A 14150-nucleotide genomic window follows, 5' to 3' on the forward strand; every position below is an offset into this window, starting at 1 on the left:
TTATTCTGCTAGACTTGCACTTTTGGCTGCTGGGTACCAACCTCTACATCCCTTTCATTTATAATAATTGGCAATATCTATACTATTCTACCCTAAACTGGTAAAGAGGAAAATCCTAACCTGTATAAGGGGCCAAAGTGAAGACCCATATAGATCAAAGAAATGTATCGGCAGATCCTTTGAATTTTTTTAACTGTAGGATACGAAGTTTGAACCTTGACCTACTAATATTAATATTAACTTGCCTTTGACAAGTTGGTTTTGTTGTATATTATTATAAGAAAATATAAGTCAAGTTCAGTAATTTATTCAATTAATCATTTTAGCTAACCGCATGTTTTTATTTAATTGATCAGTAGTGATTGCATGGGATAAATTCCTTATAAGTACTATTATTATAGTCAGTCGTATAAGAATATAAGTGTCATAGCCTATATTCTATTTTGGTGGGTCTTTCTAATAAGTCAGTAGCCTCCATGTCACTAGTTTTCTTTTCTTTTGTATCGTGAACAACAACAACACTTTATCAATACACAAGCAGAAATTCCTTTGCCATATATATCAATTTCTTGGGTATTTCCTATGAGTTTATATTTGTCACTAATTTGGATCCATCAGAATGGTATTAGATCTACGATAGATGGAACACATGGCAATCCCTAATATTATTTGTTCTATCCAAAAACTCAAAATGAAGGCAGAGTTTAATTTTTGGCAAAAAGAGATGAAAACCCATCTCACTTAGCCAAGATGCTAGTGAAAATGATAAGATGAGGGATAGTTTGGTGCTGTCGTAGATTCATTAGGCACTTCATGTGTTAGTGCTTCAAAAAATTGCTACGGCTGACATGGCAAAGGAGGCTTAGGATATTTTGGAGGAGATGTACAAAGGGATTGACAGAGTTCACCAAAATAATTCAATGAAGTTGAAGAGGAAATTTGAACTTGTGACAACAAAGAAGTCAGAATCTATGGAATCTAATTTTTCTCGTTTGTTAGATATTGAAAAGAAGATGGAATTTAATCAATATGAACTCCTTGTTAGAACATTTGTTGAGAAAGCTCTCAATACCTTACCCATGAAATTTGATCATATGGTAGTTGTGATCCAAGAGATAAAATTTGGTGAATTTGATTATTCAAAATTTGTAGGGGTCATTAATTCTACATGAACAAAGAATTAATGGGAAGTTGGAAGATATCTTAGAGAAAGATATGATAGAGAAGGCACTGTACTGGTAGTCGAATTTGAGAAACAATAATGAAGTTAAGGAGTAAGGTGAATCTACTTAGAGGAACCCCGGTTACAATAATAGATGTGGTTGCAAGAATAGAGGTAGTCATGATTATAACAACAACAAAGGTAGAGAAGGTATATCAAATCTTGGATGCTGTAGATGTAACAATTTTATTTTTAGAGGTGATCCTGATAGACATAGATGTAATTTTGGCAAATGAAATAATTTTAATCAGAATAATTTTTAGAATAGTTTTGGACGGAAGATTCAATGTTATAACTATGAAAATTTTGGCTACAGACAGTTTGAATGTAGATCTAGAGAGAGTGTGAATAGCAATTTTTAGACTAAAGTCATTGACAATCATATTTAGGGTAATAATCAAAAGTTAGAGACTTTGTCATTAGCTTATAATGCTGTTGATATGGTTGACAAAAATAAATAGTATTTATATACTGACTGTAGTAACCATATGTCTAGTTGTTGAGCTTGATAAAAATAAATGGTATCTGGCCAAAATCTTGGAGGAGTTTTATAGTTTTGAAAGTATTACTCCCACTTAAACAACTCCTCTAGGTACACAGACCAAAGTCCAAAAGCCTCCAATGCTTTCTATGCCAAATCAACCGCTGGGATTCTGTCCAATCACCAAGGAAACCTCTTGTAGCTCTCATGTATATGCACTAAGTGAGGAGTTCAAATTCCACAAGGTATATTAAAGACAATGGTGACTTACTCAGGGCTTATGACTGCAAGAGAAGGGAAGAAATAGCCCTGAGTAAGTCACTATTATCAATGCCTATTTCTTCCCGTCTCAGGGCTTGTCTTTAATATACCTTGCGGAGTAAGTCACCATTAGGGAAGAGTTAGCAAGTGCTTCTAGTGGTGGCATAAAGGGATGGATTAGAATAAGAGAGCCATGATGACTGCAAGAGAAGGGAAGAAATAGGCATTGATAATAGTGGTGTTAAATGGTTTAGGGAGTGTCAATGGTACTTGGAGGGGATAGAGAGTAGAAAGCAAATTTGTGTATGGGGAATAGAAAATGAAATTTCCACAATTCAAATTTTATATCCATATCAATTTTGATTAAATTAATAAAATTATCCTTTTCAAATCTAACTTTCATTTTGACTTAGTCAAGTTTGAGCATTTAATAGAAGAATAGCCTTTGAAATTAAATTTATGTTATGGAATTAGTAGCGGCTTTCGGGAATTGAGGGGGTGGAATTGGTTGAATGGTAGAAGGATTTGCTTGAGAAAATAGTCGTGTGTTTTGCCATTTGTGAAAGAAAGAGCATTTTAAATTAAAAAAAATCACCATGATGATATGTCTAATGGTACACATCTTGGTCCCTGGGTGGGATCGCAAGTCACGTCTATTCAAGATAAAGCTTTTACCTTTGTTTAATACCATGTCTTTTTATCTTGTCATATGGCATTATTTATAACCTATTTAATGTTACTCTGGGAGGAAGGGGAAACACTTAACAAGAGGAGTGCACTATAAAATAATACTCATCTTACAGATTTTCTTAACTACAAGTGCGGTGTTTCATACAGTAAGGATATTTTAAATTTGTTCTTGATAGACAACTTCCGAAAGGCAAGTTGGTTACAAAAAAATTCCATTTCCCTCTATTATGATAATAATTTTTTTCTTTTTCTTCTCTCTTTTCTTTTTTCCCATACGAGTTTTTTTTTTCTAAATTCATATATTTAAAAAAATTAAACTATCAATTAGTTTTCTTTTCTAAAATTTGTATTGGACAAAAAAGCAAAATGTAATTGAATTTAGTATTTATTTTTATTTTTTTACATGTAGAAATTCTTCACTAATTTTTCTATCTTTTATTTGTTACAATCCATCCTAATAAAAAATATAGGATGCCTATCACCCAAATCACAAACAAATATAATTAATTACAAATGAAATACATTACAATTAATTTCACTTGTTTTTCAATCTAAGAAAATAAAGAAAAAAATTTATTCTACATGTTAGACAAATCAGAATACATTATTCAATTTTCAAAATCATGTGCACATGCTGATTATTTGGACATCTTTTTGTATAGTATGTCCAATGGATTTTTGCTTATTAGATTCTTTTGATTACCACTTTTAAAAGTAATGAAACATTAATATATTCTCTAATAAATTTAATTTTTTCCTTTGATACTTCACCACCATATATTAGAGTGTTCAAAAATTGATTAATTGAACTATGAGTAAAGATTAACTGGCTTGAAAGAAAATAAAATAGGGCAAAAATCACGTAAGGCCATTATATTGATTAAATATTACGCTTTTGACCATTCAATTTTTTTTGGTTACAAATTGGTCACTCAACACTGACAAAAGTGCTATATTAGCAACTATTTTGATGGTTTTGATTGTTAAATCAACTAGAAGAGCAATACATGAGCAGCGCACGTGTCAACCAAAGAGGATAGGCAAATTAGTCCAACTATAGTGAGGCTTTGATTACCATAAACCCAGTAGAACAGAAAGCACAAGTCATTTTTATTTATCCAAATTGATTTTCCATCAGCAAGAAAAACCCCCTAATTCATTGTTTTTCACTTCCATTGAATCTTCAAATTTAGGTGTAAAAATAAACGAGAATCAAATAAAAAAAAGGGAACGTAAAAATGACTCTTGTTGCCCTATTCTCACTTCTTTATAAGATTAATTTCAATCAACAAATAAGAATATCAAAATAGTCACAAAGTAAAAATGAACTACCTGTATAGTGCTATCCAGCTAAATTGTTGATAAAAATGTATTAGATTGGCCACTAACATATCACTTTCATTAGTTGAGTGACCAATTTAAAACAAAATAAGCTTGGATGGCAAAATGTTTACCATTTCAATAGCTTGCTAGTCTAATATATTTTTGTCCAAATAAAATAGAAATTGTTAACACAGGGGGTTAGGTGACACAAATTAAAAGAAAAAGAAAATAAACTGTTTGTGTGTGTATGTATATTGTTGACCCAAATAGGCTAACTTAGAGGGGAGTGAATAGGTTGATATGCCAACTATAGTAACTCTTTGAATAGGTTGACCTGTCCTAATTCAACCTCAACAAACCTTATAAAGTTAAAAATAGATAAATTAATAGAAAAAAACTTCAATAAATTGCAATAAAACTAAAAGAGTAAGAGACAAAATGATTTATAGTGGTTCAGTATTAAGGCCTACGTCTACTACCCAAAGTCTGCTCTCTTTAGGAGTTTGCAACCAGAAATGTTATTAGGGGAGATTATTTATTTACAATGGAGGAATTCTTTCTACTTTACTAACTGCCTCCTTTCCAAGGTACTATGTACAAAGGTCTTCAAACCACTACTTCCCTATCACTAGAGAAGATTAAACCACACGACCAATTCTAGCATGATACAATTCTACTAAATTGTTCAAAAGCTTAACATACTAAGACCCCAATGAGCTCTCTAGATAATTTTTGTAAAAACAATAATAGTTTTGTTTCAAAATGACATTAACTCAGTAAAAGGCTTTTCTCTTCAAGACTAGTCTGAAAGTAATGGCTAGAAATGGAGAAAACTTGAATTTTTATAAAATAAAAACTTTGGATTGACTAGCCATTGGAGACAATCAACCGTTTGAATTTTAAGAAGGAAAGGATTAAGTATGGTTTTAAGGAAATGTTTTCAAAAATCACATGGTTTATTCACATGGAAATATTTCTCTCTCTTTCTGCAAATATTTCTTCGGGTTCGTACTACTTGCATGGCTGCCCTTCAGCCATCGGCTGAGGGGCAAGGATCTCCTACAGGAAAAAAAAACTTTCTCCCAACTTTTCTCACAGCCTTCAACATCTCCTATCCAAATTCGGCAGGCAACTGTTTACAAAGGTGAAGCTGCGGTCATCTTCTCGAGAGCAGATGTGGAAAAACTAGCAGTGCCGTTTCGATGGGCTTTGGTTGAAAAATTTTCTCATGGGAGACCTTCGTTGGAGGATATTCGCAAGTTCTTTGCTTCTTTAAATCTAAAAGACCACATCTCCATTGGATTGATGGATTATAGACATGTCCTGATTAAGTGCTCTGCTGAAGTAGATTTTAACAGGATTTGGACAAGAGGGATTTGGCAATTGGGCAATTATCCGATGCGGGTATTTCGCTGGACCAGGGAGTTTCATGTGCAAAGAGAGTCTTCTCTGGTTCCGATTTGGGTGGAGCTTCCAAATTTACCCATTCATTATTTCGATAAACATTCTTTGTTCTCCATATTATCTCCAGTAGGAAGACCATTGTTCCTGGATTCGGCAACGGCTGCTGGGACACGTCCTAGTGTGGCCAGGGTGTGCGTGGAGATCGATGCAGCGAAGATTGTTGTGCCAAGGATATGGGTAGCTGTTGAAGGAGAATCAGGATTTTGGCAAAGAATTGTTCCAGACAACATGCCACCATATTGTTCATCTTGCTGGAGATTGGGTCATTCGTCTAGCAACTGCAAGAATAACGTTTCCAAGGGAGAACTTCAATACCACAATCATCAAACCAACCGGCTGCAGCATGGTTCTAAGATACTTGGGAACAATCAGTATGGGTTAGTTATTACACCTGCGGGCAACCCAAAAGCTGAAGGGAAATCAACAATGGAGGTTACGACTGAAGATGCGCGACCTGGTGCTGTTGCAGTCCAAGGAGCTTCCACATCTGGAATGGAGAAATCTGTTGGACCTGATCGGATAGCTGAGAAAGAGAATACAACTCCTCCACAAGATGATAAGCTCAACTGCATTACTGCCCAAGCTCAAGCTGCCGAAGCTTCCGCTGCTGAGGCAAATGGACAGTCGGTGGTTGATGATGATAGGGAGGGACCATTGCACAACGTTCAAACGACAATTGCAGGCCAAGACAATGTACATAATTGTGAAGGGTCCCATAATCTAGTGGAGCAAATCTTGGGAGATGTTCAACAGCAAATGGCCGACACTACCACATTGATTAATCAAAATGCCGACAATCATAGTTGGAACAAAGGTGAAGGGTCCCAACCTGTTGAGGAGAAGCATTTGGGAGGTGAACATCTTCAACAGTCCGACACCACTGAGCTTGAAACTCTTTATGTCGACTTGTGTGGGGTCGAGGAGGAAGATTCCAAATCCGATGCGGTTGATGAAGCAGCTTTGCCAACTACAGCAGGGAATTTATCTCCAAGATTGGTTGTAACAAGTGAGAGGTCAGTGGAGCCATCAATTAACACTTTAAACATTGACCAATCTGTAGCTATGGAGAGGGATTGCCAACAAGAAAAGGTTAAAGGTGTGCGAGCTTACTTCCCATCCGACAGACAGCTACGTTCGGCAACATCATCCCATAACTCATTCCAGGTTTTTTCTCATGATTAGTGGAATATTTTGGAATATTAGAGGGGTAGCTAAGGCCCCTAATCTACGAAGATTGATTAAATTAGTTCGTACTCACCATGTTCAGTTTGTCGTGATTTGTGAACCAAAGCTAGACGAGTCCAAAGTTGAGTCCATTCGTCTACGATTATTATTTGATCATACCTTTGTTAATAACTCGGGTGATATTTGGGTATTCTATAGTAGTCCTTTTATGTGTTCCATTGTGGGTAGATCGGAGCAGCATATTTCTATACATGTCCAGAGTCAATTGCTTTCTTCTCCAATCGTCATGTCTTTTGTTCATGCTAAGTGCTCAGTGCAGGAGCGCCGTGTCTTATGGCATACCTTATTAAATGATAAGCCAATTTCTCTTCCTTGGTGCATTGGGGGTGATTTTAATGTTATATTAGCACCTCATGAAAAACGAGGGGGACGTCCATTTGTTATAGCGGAGGGGATGGAATTCATGTCTTTTATGGAAGATGCCGGAGTTTTTGACGTAGGATTTTCAGGAGCTAGCTTCACATGGTCTAACAATCGGAGAGGAAGAGCTCGGGTTTCAAAGAGGTTGGATAGGTTTTTAGTCAATGGGGCTTGTTTGGATCTCTCAAACGCAATTTCTGTGCTTCACCTGGCAAGACATCCTTCAGATCATGCACCGTTGAAAATTTCATTTAAGGAGAGATCAGATCATACGCCACGGCCTTTCAGATTTTTGAACGTCTGGACAACCAAATCTGAACTCTTGGAGGTAATTCGATATGCTTGGAATCAAGATGTGTCTGGTTCTCCATTGCGTTTTTTGAGCTCTAAACTTTTGGCAACGAGGAGGGCTATTCAAACTTGGAACAAGCAACACTTTGGGCATGTATTTGATGCTGTTCGTTCTGCAGAAATGGGGGTCCAACGCGCAGAGGAAGCTATGGATCAATATGCATCGGAGGAATGTCAGGTTGAGCTTAGCAAGGCTCAGGCGGAGTTGCGGCATGCATTGTCAATTGAAGAGCAATTTTGGAGCCAAAAAGCCAGGGTCAAATGGCTTAAACACGGAGATCGTAATTCAAGGTATTTTCATACGGTAGTAAGACAGAGACGGGCTCAAGGAATGATACACCGCATCAAAAAGTCAAACGGTGTTTGGGTGGACAAGAATGATGATATAGCAACTGAGGCAATAACATATTTTTCTGACCTATTCACGTGTTCTTTAGAGTCATCTTCCGATTTGCGGCACCTAATTCCATCCATAATCTCGGAAGAGGACAATGAAAAATTGGAAGAGGTTCCTTCGATTGAAGAAGTCTATCGAGTCGTGAGATCAATGGATGGGGACAGTGCTGCTGGCCCAGATGGTTTCACAGGCAAATTTTTTACATTTGCCTGGGAAGTTGTTGCCCAAGATGTATATAATGCAATACTCAGCTTTTTCTGTGGGGCAGAGTTGCCTCGATTCATCACATCTACCTCCATTGTGTTAATTCCGAAGATGCCAAATCCCCAGGATTTTTCTCAATTTAGGCCCATCAGTCTGTGTAACTTCTTCAACAAATTATTATCCAGGATCTTAGCTGATAGAATTGCTTATGTACTGCCCAAAATTATTTCACCCCAGCAGACAGGCTTTGTGAAGGGGCGCAATATAACAGATAATTTTCTGCTAGCTCAGGAGATAGTTTCGGGTATTGGGAAAAAGAATAGAGGAGGCAATGTGGTAATGAAGCTTGACATGTCTAAAGCTTATGACCGGGTGGCATGGGATCATATTATTGATGTTCTCAGGAGGTTTGGCTTCGGAGAAATATTTATTGATTTAGTATGGCGATTGATCTCTAATGTCTGGTTTTCGGTCATTTTAAATGGGGCATCTCATGGTTTTTTTAAATCTACGAGAGGCCTCCGTCAGGGTGATCCTTTATCGCCTGCTTTATTCATTATAGGGGCTGAGGTGTTATCTAGAGGATTGAATAACCTTGCCATGCAATCGGGTTTTGTGGGATTCAAAGTCCCGTATGCATGTCCTACTATAACTCATTTGGCGTTTGCGGATGATGTTCTCATATTTGCAAACGGATCCTCTTATTCTCTAAAGGTTATCATGCAGGTGCTAGAGGCGTATCAAAGGTGTTCGGGTCAGCTAATAAATGTGCTAAAAACTTGTTACCTGGTTCATCCATCTTTACCACCGGCAAGACGAAGGGTGATTGAACGTATCACCAAGTTTTCCTGGCAACCATTTCCAATTCGGTATTTGGGTTGCCCCCTTTACTTTGGGAGATGCAAATCATCATATTTTGGAGAAGCGTGTCAGTCTATTCTAGGGAGAATTATATCATGGAAATCAAGGATGCTTTCCTTTGGAGGTAAGATAGTTCTAATCAAACATGTCTTGGCATCGATGCCAGTACATCTGATGTCGGCTGCGGTTATCCCGAGTAAGGTATTTAGAACTATAGAAAAGGCTTTCTCGACCTTCATATGGAGCTCATCACCCGAGGAGTCGAAATTTCACTGGATACGTTGGTCCCATATGTGCTATCCGATAGAGGAGGGAGGAGTTGGATTTCGGAAGCTTCAAGACATCTATACAGCTTTCTCATTCAAACTTTGGTGGAATTTTAGAAAGGGTTTGTCATTGTGGGCTGAATTTATGAAAGCAAAATACTGTAGACACCTTCATCCTTGTCAGGTAGAAATCAAGGCAATGGACTCCGCACTCTGGCGCAGGATGGTCAATGTGAGTCGACAAGTGGAATTCTCTATGCTATGGATTGCAAAAGACGGCGCTTGTCATTTTTGGTACGACAATTGGTTGGGGGGTGGTGCTTTGTTCCACCAAGCGACCGTTGTCCCACATTTGTCTTTTGCTAATTTCATCATCAATGGAAACTGGGATGTGAATTTGTTATATCAGATACTACCGAGGGAAATGGTGCCCTCTATTTTAGAGCACCCGATTCCAGAAGAAGGGGGTGAATCTGAAGTCATTTGGACGCTCACAACATCTGGAAACTTTTCTATAGCTTCGGCATTTCGGGATATTAGGCAGGCCCGCAACAAGTCTATGGTCTTTAATACAATTTGGCATTCTCAGCTCCCTTTCAAAGTTTCATTCTTCATGCTACGATTGTTGCTGGGGAGACTGCCGGTTCCAGATCGGTTATGTAAACTTGGTTTACATTTACCCTCAAAGTGTTTTTGCTGTTCTACGGCATCTGAGGAATCAATTGAACATTTATTTTCTAATGGCCATATAGCGTCGACAGTTTGGCACTATTTTGGAGCTTCATGTGGTTTGTCCTTTCCAGGGTCATCTTTGAGGCCCCGTATAGTGGGTTGGTGGCTCAGCTCATATGATTCTGAAATACAACGATTTATTGGGCACATTCTACCCAGCATTGTCTGTTGGCAGATTTGGAAAGCAAGGAATAAAGCAATGTTTGAGGATGTTCAGATGAGGCCGCTTGCCATTTGTCGTGCCATTTTCTCGGAAATCCAGACCATGGTGGGAATTCATTTCAAACAAGTGTTCAGAGTACAGTCATTTCATCATTTGTATGATTGGTCGTATTCTTCTCATACTGAGGTTACATACAAACTTGTTCGTTGGGAAGCAAAGGAATCCGATCGGTTCATATTAAATACGGATGGCTGTTCTAAGGGCAATCCAGGAGTGAGTGGAGGCGGTGGGGTTCTTCGGGATTCAAATGGCATACCTTTGATTGGCTTTTCGGCATATCTTGGGGAAACTACAAGTCTATGTGCAGAGGTTCAGGCACTCCTTATTGGCCTTCAAACTTGTGTACATAGGGGTTTTCAAAATCTCTATGTTCAATCGGATTCTTTATTATTAGTTGGAATTCTTCAGAATCGCATTCAATGCCCCTGGAAGATTCGACGAGAGATTAGGCAGATTTGGCAGTTGGTGAAAGATCCTGATCATTTTTCGCATTGCTATAGGGAAGCTAACAAAGTTGCTGATGCGCTGTCCAATGTGGGCGTATTTCATCCAGAGCATCAAGTCAAGCTTTACGAGGCCTTTAATTCGTTCCCAACTATGGCTCGTGGGGCCATTCGACTTGATAGATTAGGAATGCCTTCAATTCGGAAAAGTAAGCGTATGAAGGGCTGAGAACAAAGGACAACTGGAGCTAATATGCGGTTGAATGAGACATGGAGGTTTTGTGTTTGATTTATTACCTTTTCAGTCGATTGCTGTACTTCGAATTGGTCTTTCTCAGTGTGTAAAATTTGCTCCTATCAATAAAATAAAATAATTTATAAAAAAAAAGGCAATCAATCTAGATTTCTAAAAAGACAAACCTATAATTTTTATTTAAAAATTATTTGGTTGACTCAAGGAAATAATGATAGAGATAATTTGAATAAGAGGGAACCAATTGAGTCACAAGTCAAACTATAAAGTAAAATTATGGAAAGATTTTGACATATGCAATTGGGTGAAAGAGACTGCACAATAAGTTGACCTAAGAAATTATAGGGTGACTAGAGAACTCAATGCTATTAGGCAATTAGGTACAGATTTAAGTAATTACCGGAAATTGCCCTAAAATACCCAAGGAGATTTGGCTTTTCTTTACGTACCCTTGCTTTTTTAAGACCTTGTTTTTCACACCAAACACCACAAGGTCTTTACTTAAAGCAATCTACACATTTAAACAACTTTGTTAAATCATGTTTGTCATTTCAAAACAAGAGTTAGATCAATAATCCGTCTCTTTTCTTATTATGACAAATATTATATTTATAACATAATCTTTAAAGAGATAAGGTAAAAGCCATAGAAATAATTCACAAGGAAAAATAATGCAGTCCTCTAGCAAATTATTACAGTCATCCAAAAATGTTTAGATTAGAGCAAATAAGTGCATCATAAAAAAAAGCAAATAATGCTTGTTATGCATAAAAAAGTAATAAGTAATCATAATAAATAATCCAAGAACCAAAACTCTCTCCCTTCATCATGCATAAAAAAGTCACGATACTTCCCCTGAATTGGTGCTACCCCAATCTTATGCTTCTTTCTAGACTAGAAATAGGACACTTAATTTCTTCAGAGCACACAAATCACAGTTTAAGATTCGATAGCTTTGTAGTCATGCTAAACAACAAGTTGACTTGTTGAGAATGCTCCAATCTTGATTCCGCTAGTTAGTGTAGCATGGACTTTACTTGTAGTCTTACCACTAAAAGATTGTCTTGCCTGAATAATAGTTGTATTTATTGACTTAGGTGGAGACTTTTAATGAAGATTTGTGGTTCTTCGGTCCCTTCTGTGGTAAAGGATTCATCAAATTCCTTTTACAGTTTTTCAGAAAGTGATCAAATTGAAATGCTTGTCTAATTTCAACAAGGTCAAGGTGATCAATACTCTATAATTTCAGAAAATAGTTTGGACTAAATTGAGTTTGAAATATCCCCTTGATTGCATGTAGTTCTTCTTCAATCATTATAGTGATATCGTCTTGATCTTATGGAGTATTAGCACGAGTAGAGGTTCTTTTGGTATATGCTATCACTAAGAGATTGTGAATAGCAGTCTCTATTTTTTTAAGTCTAGCTTTGACAGCAAGTAAGCTAGTGGTCACAGTCATCTCCAAGTTCTTGAATTTTTAAACTTGTTCTTCCATGAACTCATTCAAGTTCTAGATCAGAGGAAGAATCTCAACCATTTGTGCAATGAGATTCTAAGATTGCTGCCTCTATCTTTTCGTCTTATGCTTCATCCTTATTCTCTTCTACTACATCCTCTACATTATAAAACTCCTCATGCTATTCTTTATCATTTGCATCTTTTTCTCTCTCTAATTCTAGATCTATCTTCTTTTTTCCTTTATCATTGACAGCTTGATCTTTGATTATCTAGTATTTATGTTTGTCATGTTCAATGTCCATCCATGACAATGTTCTTTTGTTTGGCATATGATTGTTGTCAAAGGGCTTGATTGTCTCATTATCCAAGTTAGGAAGTTTGAAACATTTGAACACTTTTACAAGTAAATAGCCATAACCAATATCCGATTTTCAGAAGATTTCATATCATGCATGGTCTTTAGCATTACATAGCCGAAATCTACTTTCTTTTATCCATGAATCATATAAAGCGAAATATAGGTCAAAGTAACTCACTTGATCTATGCGCCTCTTTCTTGGTTGAAGAATTTCAACAATAATACTCTTATATAAAATCCTGTTTATACATTAAGATTTTTGAACATAAGTTGAGTGTCGCTATCAAGTCTTAAACCTTTTTAGATTAGTCAAAAGTTTTTTTGTATGATTATAACTCTAATGATTAGGCCAACCTCATTAGTTTTAATGCCAAGATTTTTATTTATCAAAGATGCATCAAAGGTTATAAGAAGACTATTTACCTCTGATTCAATACATATCTTTAGGCAATTCATTCAAATTTTTGTAGAATTGTTGTATTTTAGCCACATGAAATGCCTCATTGTAGGTTAATAAAGATGTCTAGTTCAAACTTTCAAATAGGTCTACAATATCAAAAACTTTGAGATCTTCAAAACTTCAAAATTTTACCACTAAGAATATTTGGACATTTGGGTACAGAGTTATGTTGAAAATGCCATTGATTAGTCCAAAAGACTCTCGAAGTTTCAAAAAACATAGCACTAGGAAATTATTTCTGCAATTTGAGTTTTTTCTATAAGAAAATATTCAAACCAAATTTTGATGTCTCATAAAAATTTATCCCTTGATTTTAGATTCAAAATGCATAAAGAATCGTCTCAATTCGATGTTTATAACTTGAGTTGTAACCAAATATTGAAACATGTCAAAGTAGAATCTAAATCTCTTTTAGAGTCTAACTTCACTAACTTCTTTAATGCGGTTTCAACTTGATTTGCTTTCTACTCAAAGCTTCTTAAATGTCTATTTTCATCTTATGACATTCTTTTAATTGCCTCTTTAAGCATTTTTTTGTCATTTTTCTACATCATATCAAAATAAACATAAAACACCACTAAAAACCATTAGTTTTACATTTTAAACCTCAAACCATACTTAAAATAGAAAAACACTAATAAAACACTAAAATGGCGCAATTGTACACACAATACATAATAAATATATTCAAATACACATGCAAATAATGTAAAATATAATACTTATCATATTATCTCCATTTGGTCGATTGCAAAACTAAAAATTTGAATTTGACAAAACTAGTTGCATTTGTTTTATACATGCACACTTTCAAGAAAAGTGTTTTGGATGGTGATGGGAAGTCATAAGGAAAAAAATTTTTCTAGAGGAATTGTAATAAGCAACTTCTATAGATTCAATCATTCTTCGCATGAGTTTCTAAAATTTTTATCACAAAATATATTTTGATGTCAAGAAGATAATTGAATTAAAGTTCCTATCTACAACTCTACATTTTGTGTTACAAAGCCTCCAAATTTGAATGTATATGAAATAATGGTTCAAGTCCAATTTTATTAGATTTGATACATGAAATAATACAAGTGATATGTATTTTTA

The 14150-nt window shown here is 36.0% G+C and overlaps 1 protein-coding gene across 1 annotated transcript; it reads left to right on the top strand.

The window, feature by feature from the left end:
• The first annotated feature begins 881 nt into the window (after positions 1-881).
• On the top strand, positions 882-10549 carry LOC140014626 (uncharacterized). The gene is made up of 4 exons (XM_072065701.1): positions 882-1097; positions 5106-6605; positions 6709-10389; positions 10475-10549. The coding sequence occupies exons 1-4, from the start codon at positions 882-884 to the stop codon at positions 10547-10549; spliced, it is 5472 nt and encodes a 1823-aa protein (XP_071921802.1).
• Positions 10550-14150: the final 3601 nt, after the last annotated feature.

Source organism: Coffea arabica, chromosome 9e, assembly GCF_036785885.1.
Source record: "Coffea arabica cultivar ET-39 chromosome 9e, Coffea Arabica ET-39 HiFi, whole genome shotgun sequence".
In the NCBI taxonomy this organism is placed as follows: Eukaryota; Viridiplantae; Streptophyta; class Magnoliopsida; order Gentianales; family Rubiaceae; genus Coffea; species Coffea arabica.

Bases quoted from the DNA above. Each gene is read 5' to 3' on its own strand.
- LOC140014626 (XM_072065701.1), top strand. From the start codon at position 882: ATGTACAAAGGGATTGACAGAGTTCACCAAAATAATTCAATGAAGTTG. The intron at 1,098-5,105 runs GTAGTTGTGATC...CAAATTCGGCAG, and splicing joins CCATGAAATTTGATCATATG to GCAACTGTTTACAAAGGTGA. The intron at 6,606-6,708 runs GTTTTTTCTCAT...CACCATGTTCAG, and splicing joins CATCCCATAACTCATTCCAG to TTTGTCGTGATTTGTGAACC.